The sequence below is a fragment of the Athalia rosae genome, chromosome 5, assembly GCF_917208135.1.
Source record: "Athalia rosae chromosome 5, iyAthRosa1.1, whole genome shotgun sequence".
Lineage (NCBI taxonomy): Eukaryota > Metazoa > Arthropoda > Insecta > Hymenoptera > Athaliidae > Athalia > Athalia rosae.
The window spans coordinates 2,183,025-2,195,738 of record NC_064030.1 but is presented as its reverse complement, the minus strand read 5'-3'; the positions used below and the strand labels follow the sequence as shown (position 1 = coordinate 2,195,738).

Here is a 12,714-nt window from a genome sequence, read left to right as displayed (position 1 = left end):
ATGCAACGTGCGGGAGCTTGTAAAATTGTCGAATGTTGAAATAATGCTCGTACAAAAAATTTACGATCAGTTACCGAAAAACACGAATAAATTGATCATTTTGAGGATATTTTTTTCATTTTTCAATGACCGTGATCACAGCCGTGATTCGAAATAATTTCAGTGATCATTTTATAGCGGACGTAAGAATCTTAAAAATTCGAGTCAATCAACCAATATTTGTTATCTTCAAATTTGGTTGCAAAGTAAATTTACGACGAATGACGCAGAAGGAATGTGGAAAATATTTTATTATCATTTATTGTAACAGTTTTTCTAACTTGGTGTATAAACGTTTGTATTTATTATATCATATTTATTTACGTACATACAAGATCAAATGTTATCCTGCAATTGTTATTTCGTACATTTTCTATCACTTTACCTGAGGCTTTAATTGAAAAAATCAAGTTTAATTCTCAAGATGACAATTCTCTCAGCTCAGAAACTCATTATAACAAACAATCTAACATAGAAAAAAATCGTTTAATATACAGATTTATGTACAGGTATAAATGACATCGCAGTTTGTTCTTTTTTATTTATCTAGGTTCTTTGTGTTAATTATTTACGCATTGACAACATGATCATTGCTTCCCGTTGCCTCAGGACTCAGGTCAATAAATCCGGCAATCGAGTCATGTGGATTACATAGAGTCTGTTCAGCTTCAGTGGAATCATAACCGACAAATGAAGATGCTGGGGCACTTTGCGCTGTTGGAGGTGGTACTTCAGATAACAGAGAGGTGCGCTCCGTTGCACTTCCCCAAGTTTGGTGATAAGAGCTACGACCACGAATCCTGCGACTTAAAGATGAGCCCACAACTCCCAAGTGCTCTTTTATATCATTATGTACATCAGAAACGTCCCACATCGCTCTGTAAGGTGAAAATATAGTTGATTATTTGAATAAGCAACTTTAACACATATAGATTTACGAGGAAACATATGTAATATTCACCTAAATGCATCCCACCATGCTTGACTTTGGGCTAAATTGACAAAAGGTTTATAACTAAAGCTGTAGTGATGGGCTATTGCAGCAAAAAACATTTCAATACAAATTAAGAAATCCTGCAGTTTGGAGGAAATGTTTCTTATATCGTTTGTGTCGTCTGTATCAAATATACTTGATATAACGTCAAAATATATCAAGAATGCTATGATCACACCTTGGCTGAAATAAACAAGACATCACTATCTCAATCTCTGGTTGTCTAGATCAAAGGAGTGGTAAGATAATTATTTAATGTAAATGTAATCGGACTCACAAAAAAGAAAAGAACACTACAGCTTTAATGCAGAGGAATTTTCCAATAGGTTTCATGGGTCTCAGTGTCTCGGAATTTGCCCGATAAAATAGTACGAGACAATACATGGCAACAAATTGAGATAAATTGTTAAAGGCAATCATGTATGGAAAAACAACATCTAATCTGAATTCACCTTCCCCATAAACTCCATTCATCTCACAAATGCTGCAAAACATACAATCTTCTGAATTATAGATGCCTGTCACGAATTAACAGAACATTTACTACTTCTGGCAGCTTTTCAGATTGGTCCAATGTGAAATTCACCATGAGATCAATGTTGTAATAGGTCGGACGGCCGTGTATTGCAGAATGCCGTGTTTACACATGTGGACAAATTCTCTTCCCATTTCCCAATCAGGTAGACAGCATAAGGGAAACATGTGATGAACTTGTGGCGATAGTTCAAGAGTATGTTCTAAGTGACGATCAGCATTAAGGTAGGCCAACAAGTACATCATAAAGTTGTAAATAACGTATGCTTCGTAACATTCTCGCAAACTGTCCACGTATATACTGCTATCAGGGAAAATGAGTCCAAGCCACTGTAAACGAAAGACAAAGCTCTCACTTAGTACAAGGGCTATTTTTACATTAGAAATAAGCCTGTAACAAATAATTTAAAGGTAGTATGTGACTTACGGCATTAACTGCATAAATAGGAACCATCCACAATATTCTGTAAAAATAAATAGTACATGGTATATCATTCAAGGTTTAAAAGAAACCATAAAAAATGTCAATTCTTACATGTCCTACAAAGATTCAAATATACTTCACTTATAAAGTTATACCTGATGATATATTTCTGCAAGTTTGGCTGTGTGTAATGAATCATGTGTTGAACAATTTCATAAAAAGAAATCGGTAGAGCCAATAAAACGAATGCACCTCCGACCAATGCTCCTTGATCCTGCTTTCTGAATCCATTATTTATCGAGTTTATGAGCAGGAGTGGTGCTAAGATGATGATGACTAGTGTATAAAGGCACGTCAGTAATGGTAGAATCCAAATTCGCCAACGCTGACAAAGTGACGCCATAGCTTATTTATATCACATAGCCTGATTAAATCCTGATGTGTTCACATATCCATTCATTTATTAACAATGGTAATTGATAGAAATTTTTTCAATGTTCAAAACGAAATCATATTAAGAATACGTTGAAATGGAGCAGCAATCTAGTTTGAACCAATGTAGTTAAAATGGATTGACCTCAGCGGAAACAAGAGTAATAGGGAGGAAGAGTATTATAACTGTAAATTGACACGCTGATTTATCTTCAGTAATGATAAGAAAAATAGAGTCATTATTTTATTACAATTTCGTTTTTCCTTTAATTTAGGCTTTGGACATTCTGTTCAAAGGTATTTGCCTATGATGCACTGTATCACCTTTTTTGGCTGGTTATAATTGCGTTGAGAAATGCATAATAACATTTATTGGGTTGCATCTACAATATTGTCCAAGTATGATAGTATTCTGTGGTCAACGGTATTATTTACATAACAAAATACAAAAATAATAGTATTTATTTCATTGAGTGTGACTGTGAGTCAGCTGATACTTGACAGTTCTATGAAAGAACCACTTTAAAATCCACTAGCCCGGACGCGATATTGACAATCTATTGCCCGATGAATAAGTAGCTCAGTATTCACATAAAATGACTACAATTCGACGAAAATACTTCTGATGAGCGGTTGAATAATACAAGAAGTTCCCGGATTTTTGACATTTCACCCGCTCGCACACATCCGCACGCACACATCAGCACATCAGTTGGGTGGATGTGGTGTGGGGATATTTTTTCATCTTCACTAGGATTCTCACTAGCGATACGCATTTTTATTGTAGCATCGTGCCAACTGCACGATGAATAATTTTTATTTTGTAGAGCCACAGTTTTAATCATATCAGCGGTTTCAATTGAGTTATAACATAATTTTGAATTTAGTGGAGGTATCAGTGTAACATCCTATTTTGAACTCGATCACAGATCGTTGTGAAAATCTTAAAATTGAGTGTAAAATCGGTTGATAAATTTGGTGCGTCGAGAATCGCCTGCGTATTATTAACTTCCGGTCTAATGGCGTCAAGAAGCAAGCACTGTTGTCACATTTTAGTCTACAGTGTTTCAACATTTTTCTTTGTTTATATCAATCGGGTTAATACGGAAATAAACTTCCAATCCACTAGCGATTAGAAGATATCTCGGGAAAGGTAATAGCTTAATGATTCTGATCTATTTCTTTGTCTCACAATAAGGAAAGAATTTTGGCTAAGTTGCGGGTGCAGTGACCTTGGGCCTGCTGTCATTGCTCGTCTTCTAAGTGGCGGGAAAATTGAACTAATTCAACTCCACAATTCAGTTTTCAAGTTTCAAACGTTATTTGAATGAAAGTTTGTATTTAATTCATTTGGTATCATCCACAGTGTTTATCCACTATCATGGAAGTCCCAGGTGATGAAGGAGCGCAAGCTGTCTTGCTCGGAGGAATGGAAGGCACACAATATATAACAATACAAAGAGCAGACGCTGAATCTCTTGGCAAAGGAGTCCCCTTGCTAACTTTAAACGGAGAATTAATTCCGGAAGGAATGGTCGTTGATATGATTAATGCTGGCGTTGGTTCAGAATATGGCAATGCAACCCAGTATTACGAGACTGAAGATGATCTTTTACCTCATGAATTAACAGAGGTAATTGCTAAAAATATGTTACATTAAAATGCCAAGAATTGATCTCTAAACTGGTGTCAATTTTGCATTAAGGAGGATCGTACGTTAGCTGCAGCATTGGTTGCAGTCCAGCTGCAGCAGCAACAAAAACAACAACAATTGCATAACCAGCAACATGAAGATCCTACTCTACCAGACGTTGGACATTTGGACTCTCTTTCTCCTGTGAATGCATACATCCAAACTATACCAGATCCAGATCCACCTCCAATGTATTCAACGCTACACTCGTTAAAGAGAATCCCTCAAAATGTAAAGCAGGAGTTTATCAATGTCAAAAGCGAGTATGAGATTGATATATCCGCGGAAAGTAGCGAAGATGCAGCCCCTACTTCTGGGCCAAAGACATCTTTGCCTCATAAGAAGAGAATTCCTAGAAAGTTGAAGCAGCAATCTAAAAGAGTAACTGTCAGACGAAATAATGGGAAATTGAGTCAGGACATTGCTTCTGAGCAACCACCTGCTGAAGTTCAAATTCCTGCCTTCAGATGTGAATTGTGTGGATGTTCATTTGGTGGACAGCTGAAGTTCTTTGAACACCTAAAGGTACAGAAAAACTTCTCTTCTCCATCACTAAACTCACACAGCTTTTGTATCTCAAATAGATTCTCTCCTGAGATCTCAATATGGCATTTAATTCTAGGCACACTATGAACCAGTAAAACTAGAGTCTAGAATTGCACAGGCTACAAATACGAGTATTACCTGTATATCTGTGCCAGAAACCGTCCAAAGTCTTGAAAATACTGTAATCGAAGAGTTTAGTGAACCTGAAGATCTCATGGAGGGTATAAGGGGCGTTGGTGAGTTCAGGCGCATGTAAAAAATAATTTTTCCGAAGGTAGTGGATGCAGGTCACCAATTTTTATAACGTTTAATATCAATATGGATATTATCTCATTAGTTGAGGAAACGGGAGCCCACATTGATGAAGAAGCTGAAGGCTCAATAAACGATGTCAATGGGGGATCAACCTTGTGGTCAATTTCTGATGTACCGGATCATGGAGCACAAGAACAAGTGGAAACAACTACAATTAACGAGAATGATTTATTGGAGAAAGAAGAAAATGAAGTACCAGGCAACACCAAGAAAAAGAAGTCTCAGAAAAATAGAAGATCAAGTACGTATCTTCATTGATTTATGTTGAAATTACTCGTACTTTGCTGATGTTCACGCTAATTCTCAAACATTTATTCTCGGCTTTGATTTTCCCCTGATTGCAAAATCATTAATCGTTTATTTTTATCTGGACTAGTTGATGAGCTTGTATGTCCTCAATGTGGTCGATCCTTCAATCACAAGAATAGTTTGGTATATCACATGCGATCTCACAGTGGCGAGCGACCTCATCAATGTGACGTTTGTGGAAAAAGTTTCTTTGCAGCCAGCGCATTAAAGGTATAGTATCATAATTCACATTTTCGATGTAAATATTTATTCGTCATGCAAAGATTGACAATGATTTGCCACGTGATATGATGAAAAAAATTTCAGGTCCACAAACGGCTGCACAGTGGTGATAAACCTTACAAATGTGATGATTGCGGTCGTCATTTTCGTCAGTGGGGCGACTTAAAATATCACTCGACAAGCATTCATTCTGAACAGAAACAGTTCCAGTGTGAATATTGTGGGAAAGATTTCGCGCGAAAGTATTCCCTAATAGTCCACAGACGAATTCACACTGGTGAAAAAAACTATCGATGTGAATACTGTAATAAAACTTTCAGAGCTAGCAGTTATTTACAAAATCATAGACGAATTCATACTGGAGAAAAACCCCACCCATGTACAGTTTGTGGAAAACCATTCAGAGTAAGAAGTGACATGAAAAGGCATCTTAACACACATTCTCGAGGTAGATATGATAGGCCAGTAACTCGCCCGAACATAACCAAAGGTTCAATGGAAGATGGAAATAAAGGTTCCCAAGTCGGAACAATTCAGAATAGTTTAGTCGAGGATTTAAAGCTGGAGGTCGAAGGTAATGGAGTTGAAATGGTTTCCTCAGAAGATAATCCTGAGAGTATTTTGCCGCATGAAGGTGAACAAAATCTAGATTATCCTGTTACACGTACAACTGGTGGGGGCACGGACAGAGATCCTTTAGAAGCAGATGTAAGAACATCTGATACCCTGTATGTACAAAATCGCTATCAGTGCATCAAATTTGTTCCTTATATTTTGACCCAAAGTTATTTTTATATAATATTTCTGTTACAGCCAGTATTACTTCATCTAATTTTGGCCAACCCATGATGTATCAGATCGATGAGATGATGTGCCAATCTAATAGCTCTTAAATGAAAGAAGTCTCATCTTTTAATTTCATACACCAAGTAAGTTTTAGAAGAGAGCCAATTTCATAATGCAGAAACGTTGTTTCCTCTCAACGGTCATCACCTTGAATTACTGGTACTTTTCAAATACAATCACAGTAATCTTAATTAGCTATGTCCATATAAGTGTAAAGAAGTAAGTATCTGACAGTGTATGGGGAAAAAATCTTGTGAATTTTTAAAACAATCTGTTGGTTTTTTTTTTAATGTATAGAAGATATGATTTATTATTATGATAATACAGATCAAAGGAATTGGTTATGCAATATTTTGTTATTGACATGATAATTCAACTGGTAAAACTGAATTTTTTTATTCATGATTGTAAATAGTCAAATAATTCTTATTTTTGAAGATGATCAATGCTATTGCTTATTCTCGCAGATACATCGTCAGAAAAAAATCTAGGCTGCTACAGTGAGCTGTCATACTCATGAGACATATGAGACTTTCTCTGGTTCAATCAGTTTTAGCTACTATAAATACCGCTCCAGATAACTTGAAAAAAGCAGAGTCTGTTTTGCTATAGATCCAATTACTATAGTTTACGCGTACGTTAAAGGTCCAGGTGTTTTTACTACTTTTAAATGATGCCACTTACAAGGGAACTTTTAGGTACATAGGTCAGGGTTTTCATTTTTGCTCATTGGGCGTAAATTTAACTTGTCCAATATGGATTCTGAAGCCGTTAAGCGAATTATCCTGGCATATTCCAGAAAATCAGAATTTCGAGTGCTTCATATCTACCAAATGTTTGTGTAGATACAAGGCAGCGAGTGGCTTAAGGGGGAGCGTTTAAAGTCTTCGAATATTGGACTGGACAGGCACTGGCACTGGACTTGAGCATTACCCTTTAAGCCGAGTGCTAGCTTTGTGCGCGTTAACGATAAGTGGGTGTAGGGGACCTCGAATTTCTCGATGTTGATTGTCTGGAAAAACGGCTTTGCAAACTTACATTTTTAAAAGTGACTTCACGTATTATGAGTATGAAACAAATTCATGATCCGTCTGCCTGAAGATCGTTAGTCAATGTTATCATAGATTGAACTTTGTCTTTTTCAACAGCCCTGAGTTTGTACCAATTGAACAAAATCTAGGATATAACAAAGACCTATGCTAATACCTATTTAAACGTCGTAATTTAAGTTACAGTAGTGAATAAACATGAAATGGTTTATCATGTTTCCAAACAATTAATTGTTTATATCAAAGTCAATGTTGGAAAATATATTTTTTACATGCAAAGATTTATGTTTATAAATATTGATTTTTCTCTTTACTCGATCTTAGGTCTGAATGTGAGGTGGGGATGAAGCTGGTACATCTATTGAACTATTCGTTCCAGTGAAAATCTGTAGCAATAACGTTATATCTCGTGATTCCACAGCTGGCCTCAGCTTCTCTGAAGCTACTATACTTGTGATTCTGTAATGTTAAAAGTTTACATTACATTTTTCAGAAAGTGCTTTGGATGTGTTCACTGGTCATTTCTGGACGTTCCATACTAGAGCAACTTCATATATAGAAGTACCCAGGTAATAAGCTATATATGCATGAATAATTTGTTCTAAGCTTTTCACACCTTCGACCACCCTTTGCTCGTTTCCAATCGACGTATAAATCAGTAATCAGTCCATATAATCTTTCCAGCATATCAGGATCCTTTGCAAATTCTGATCTTAGCTTTGTCTCCTCTTTCAGTAATACTTGATATCTTGGGCAAAGTTGATCTGGGATTGTGTTAAGTTCCCACTCCTGGAGAGCATCTAAAATTTTGATTTGTTCCTGCAGCTTTTGTGCTGCTTGGATCCGGGGAAGCACTAGATCCAATACCCTTGATACGCTTCCTTCAATCACATCTATCAATAAAACGAAGAATTGTCATGATTCTTACATACTTCTACCGTCATGAACCAGACGTTAAATTAGGATATAAAACTAATTATAGCTTACTACAATAAACATCGAGCTTTATTTTTCTCTTGGTAGCTTCCCCAGTCAATATGTCACGCAAGATCATAATGCTCGATATATTTTCACCCATAAAAATCGCAGTACCCTTTCTAGAGAGCAAATAAATTAGAAAACATGAAGACATGATGATCATTAATTGTCAATAATACTTGTAATTGCATTTAAGCATGGTTCCAACGAAGGTAGATGTAAATATCAGGAAACCCTCTCCATTTTCCAAATGTGGTCTTTCAGGAACATCAGGGAGTGCTAATGAGAGCCAAGCATGAATCTGTAATGACAGTTGGAAAAATCATGTGAAAATTACCAGAATTCTAAATACCAGTATTTAGTCAAGTTTTCAACTGGAATGTGTTCTTATTTCATACTTTGCTAACGTACCTCAGCAGCAGTAAATGAACCACGTAAATTTAATTCATTAAACGGTCCGCCCAGTACCATAGTATTCTCATCTTTGTGAATTCTTGAGTGGAACGATAATGCTGGTATGGGAATTTGTATTCGGCGGCAGCATTTTGGTTGAACCTTGCATAATCGATCGAATTATTAATTCAGGAAATTTTGAGAACTCCGTTTTAATTGGCGCCATACTATAATAAAATATGATCGCACCTGTGAAGTCACGTAAATTTGTAAACGTCCTGGCTGTCCTTCGATCGTCCTCAGCCGTAGGTCTAATCGGTTCGTATTAATCTGAATTACAACGAAAAAAATATAGGAGCAATTTCGTCAAAAATATCCTATAATTGAAAATCCATTTTACCTGGCATCTATAAGTAGCCAGAACATAGTTTCCTGACTTAGGATCACATGCTGATAAACTGGCAACAGCACTGTTACTTTCAACGTCAAGCAGATCCACGGGAGTATCGGAATGAAGTAGCACATTATCAATGGGACTTTCCAATTCAATTGACAAAGTGTAGGATGCATCTTCTTTATTGATCAGCATCCTAAACACGTATTTAGGAAATTCCACGTCAATCCGGATGGATTGAACGATTTTTTCACCCCATATTTGTTAGATCAAACGAAACTTTGATCGTTGATTATATACGCAAAAAAGGCCGATACATATTTAAGTATTCGTCTGAAATATTTTTTTTTGAAAAGTTATAACACATTCAATTTTGATGTAAAATGAGCGACCAGTAAGCTTCAGTTTCAGTACCAGCCAAATGGACCTCAGATTCGGATCAAAATTGAATATGTGTAACTTTTGAAAAAAATATATTTCGGACGAACGCCGAAATACGTATCGACTCTTTTTGCTTATAATATATTACTCAGAAATTTTTTTTCGATCGATTTAAAAATTACCCGGTCATTTCTTGTTCGGTCAAACTGGTATTGCAAAGCCTTTACCATTACCTGTAATTAACTGACAGTATTGGTGGTGCTAAAACATCGGTTACCAGATCAAAAGACTCCCTTTCTTGAATTATTTTTTGTTCTAATTGCTCAATTTCTAGTTTCAGTTTCGCTACCATCCCATCATCCTGGCCAGCTTCTAACAAACCAGGTGGTTTCGTTGTGAGACCAAATATTCGTCCGGAGTACGTAGTTACCAAAACTTCGGAATATCCCGCATCTCCAACAATGCCCCCAATAACAGTACTGATACTCTCGCCGCAATTCTACAAATATTCTTGAGTAATGATACTGACTTTTATATTACCCTACTGAGGATGTTTGAGATTTGCTTACGTGACGGTATTTTAATACAGGCTTACTATCATCTTCTTCGGGATAGGCAAAAATTTCGATTATTCCGTTTTGTCGTCCGACGATAATGTCCAAACCATCCTGCAGTTCATAGGTGTCCAACGATGTGATTTCAGCTCCAGTATTATTAAGTAGCCATGTGACTCTCAAAGTCTTATCATTCTGGAGAATTAATAAGCCAACTCTACCATCTATCGCTCCTACCAGAATACGATCTCTGGATTCCACATCACCTTCTCTGGATAAAATATTTTATATCAATAATGAGTATGACCCGTTAATTAAAGCAAATGTAAAATTCATACCTGTAGGCTACGAGTATTGTTGGAATAGTAGTTAATCTCAGTAAAGTTGGAGTCTTACCACCATGTAGAACACGAACCTAACGTAAAAAGCACACACCAAGTTTCCATTTATAATGTTATTGACGCATTACTTATATTTTTTTAAACGTATCTATTAAACCATACGATATACTTACAGCAGAGTCCCCACATGCAAGCACAGCAATAACGTTTGAGCTATCTGTTGGTAGAAGTATAGCATCCATCACTCTCTCTCCAGCCAAATATGCATCAGCATCTCTGCAGTCGTGATACCGATGGTACAGATCTTTAGCACAGGCTACCAAATCTGGTCCAAGAACACATCTGAAATGACAAACCGACGAGGAAATAATATATTTCTGTAGAATGATGTTCAATCCGTTACTACGCATATGGATTCATTCGATTCTACACTTACATAGAAGAAATTGGATCCAATAGGTTGGTGTCAAATTCTAAGAATACTTTTCCTTTTCTAGTATAGCCTTTGACAGAACTCTCGTAGGCAATGAATATTTTATCCTTCTGATTACCAAGTACCCCGCCGAGTACGACTTTGCTAATCTTCGGTCCTGGTAGAGATTTAAAAAAGAGCTGCAAATCGTCCTTTTTCATACCTGTTTGCCGTAAAAATGATAGTATAAGAATGCATCAATGGTTTCTACTACCTCTTTAAATGTTTACCATAAATGTGCAATATTCCATCGTGATCGCCGACAACAAATTTCTGTGTTTGTTTAGAATCAAGCACAGGGAGTAATCTCGTGGTCCCTCGTGAAGTAGAACCAACAGCGGTATAATCAATCCTTGTCAAAGACAACGTCATTTCGATTCTTTGTAATTTTATGTCGTTCAACGGCACACCATATTCATATTCTTAATTTCTTTCACATTCAGGACAGTATCACAAAACAGGTAGAAAATCGATTTTACCATAGTAACAGTTCGAATCATAAAGACCACAAGCAATGTTCAAAAATCAAGGCTCAGATACGCGATGACGTCATTTCCGCCCCTGTCGCTAAAATGGTGTAGCATTTGTATTTGAATTGTCGCAATGTTTTGACATTTGCGTCAAGCATCAAGTTCTGTCAATCAACGGCTCTTGCTGTATAAAACAAAGAGTTCGTCGTCGTACAGGAGATCTCAACAGTTCATACATTGTTAATAATTATTAGAAGTATAAACTGTGACATTTTGACATTCATAGAGTTTATTTAGAGTTATAGGTAACCTCAAAGTAGTTCATAAATGAGTAACAAGACAGGCGGCGGAGGTTGGCTTATAAATTTATTTTTATTACCATAAATATGTAATAGAAGCATGAAAATTATTTTCACTTCACTTCGACCTCTGTTAATTTTTCAGTTAGAACATCCGTTCAAACCATCATACCATACTATAGATTAGTAATTATTCTCATAGGATTTCATACAGATGTGGTTACATTATACCTTGATATCAATACATTATAGGTGATGTGGATCCGGTCCAAGAAGAGCTTGCTGGTCGTGTTCGAGAGGTTGGAAATCAAGCAATATGGAGTTTGTCTTCCTGCAAACCAGGATTCGGCGTGGATCAACTAAGAGACGATATAACAGAGACGTACTGGCAGTCAGATGGCCAGTTACCTCACCTTGTAAATATCCAGTTCAGACGGAAAACAACTATTAGAGATATTTGTATTTACACAGACTACAAATTAGATGAAAGCTATACACCAAGCAGGTAGAAAACATCTCTCAAATCCATTCATGTCTCATGATGACTCTATGTAAGCATTATATGCATCAACATTTAAAATTACATGATGTATTTACAGAATAAGCGTCAGAGCTGGAACAAACTTCAATGATCTTCAGGAAGTCGAAGTGATGGATTTGAACGAGCCTAGCGGCTGGGTAGTGATTCCCATCAAAGATATCAATGAGAGACCAATTAGAACCTTCATGATACAAATTGCTGTAATAACAAATCACCAAAATGGTAGAGATACTCATATGAGGCAAATAAAAGTACACAGTCCAGCTCAAGACATATTAGGGCCACCAGCACCACATATACCAGGTCAGTTTTCAACAAATGAATTTCAAAGGTACGCAACTATCAGATAAATTTTTAAATAAGATGCTTGTAGCAACAAGCTTGCTTGTACCTTTTGATAAAATACATGAAGTTTGATTAACAAGTCTACATTGAACGTTTATTTATGTGCCATTATTGACATCATACGAATTTTCCCGGAAATACAA

The 12,714-nt window shown here is 36.4% G+C and overlaps 4 protein-coding genes across 7 annotated transcripts; 2 read left to right on the top strand and 2 right to left on the bottom strand.

Moving 5' to 3' along the window:
* Positions 1-272: 272 nt before the first annotated feature.
* On the bottom strand, positions 273-2,929 carry LOC105693121 (transmembrane protein 184C). Its single transcript, XM_012412825.3, has 6 exons — positions 2,147-2,929; positions 1,995-2,031; positions 1,620-1,897; positions 1,311-1,517; positions 1,001-1,216; positions 273-917 (listed from the first exon to the last, which is right to left on the bottom strand). The coding sequence occupies exons 1-6, from the start codon at positions 2,392-2,394 to the stop codon at positions 608-610; spliced, it is 1,296 nt and encodes a 431-aa protein (XP_012268248.2). The 5' UTR covers positions 2,395-2,929; the 3' UTR covers positions 273-607.
* Positions 2,930-3,405: 476 nt separating this feature from the next.
* Positions 3,406-10,078, top strand: LOC105693120 (transcription factor E4F1-like). 4 transcript variants are annotated; one of them, XR_001103451.3, is made up of 10 exons: positions 3,406-3,576; positions 3,790-4,056; positions 4,129-4,641; positions 4,739-4,898; positions 5,000-5,218; positions 5,354-5,496; positions 5,593-6,236; positions 6,322-6,437; positions 7,897-7,972; positions 9,884-10,078. XR_001103451.3 is itself a non-coding variant. In XM_012412824.3 (8 exons), the coding sequence occupies exons 2-8, from the start codon at positions 3,805-3,807 to the stop codon at positions 6,338-6,340; spliced, it is 1,950 nt and encodes a 649-aa protein (XP_012268247.2). In that variant the 5' UTR covers positions 3,406-3,576; positions 3,790-3,804; the 3' UTR covers positions 6,341-7,684. The 4 variants fall into 4 exon arrangements, 1 of the variants encoding a protein (XP_012268247.2); XR_007278406.1 differs by lacking the exon at positions 9,884-10,078 and adding an exon at positions 8,139-9,030; XR_007278407.1 differs by lacking the exons at positions 7,897-7,972; positions 9,884-10,078 and adding an exon at positions 6,822-7,684.
* On the bottom strand, positions 7,676-11,425 carry LOC105693122 (Bardet-Biedl syndrome 7 protein homolog). The gene is made up of 13 exons (XM_012412826.3): positions 11,147-11,425; positions 10,881-11,079; positions 10,618-10,786; positions 10,442-10,518; positions 10,119-10,374; positions 9,783-10,048; positions 9,175-9,364; positions 9,024-9,104; positions 8,793-8,936; positions 8,561-8,682; positions 8,391-8,500; positions 8,020-8,296; positions 7,676-7,862 (listed from the first exon to the last, which is right to left on the bottom strand). The coding sequence occupies exons 1-13, from the start codon at positions 11,286-11,288 to the stop codon at positions 7,724-7,726; spliced, it is 2,172 nt and encodes a 723-aa protein (XP_012268249.2). The 5' UTR covers positions 11,289-11,425; the 3' UTR covers positions 7,676-7,723.
* Positions 11,426-11,514: 89 nt separating this feature from the next.
* Positions 11,515-12,650, top strand: LOC105693090 (anaphase-promoting complex subunit 10). The gene is made up of 3 exons (XM_012412775.3): positions 11,515-11,738; positions 11,938-12,190; positions 12,285-12,650. Exons 1-3 carry the CDS (start codon positions 11,714-11,716, stop codon positions 12,574-12,576), a joined length of 570 nt encoding a protein of 189 aa, XP_012268198.1. The 5' UTR covers positions 11,515-11,713; the 3' UTR covers positions 12,577-12,650.
* Positions 12,651-12,714: the final 64 nt, after the last annotated feature.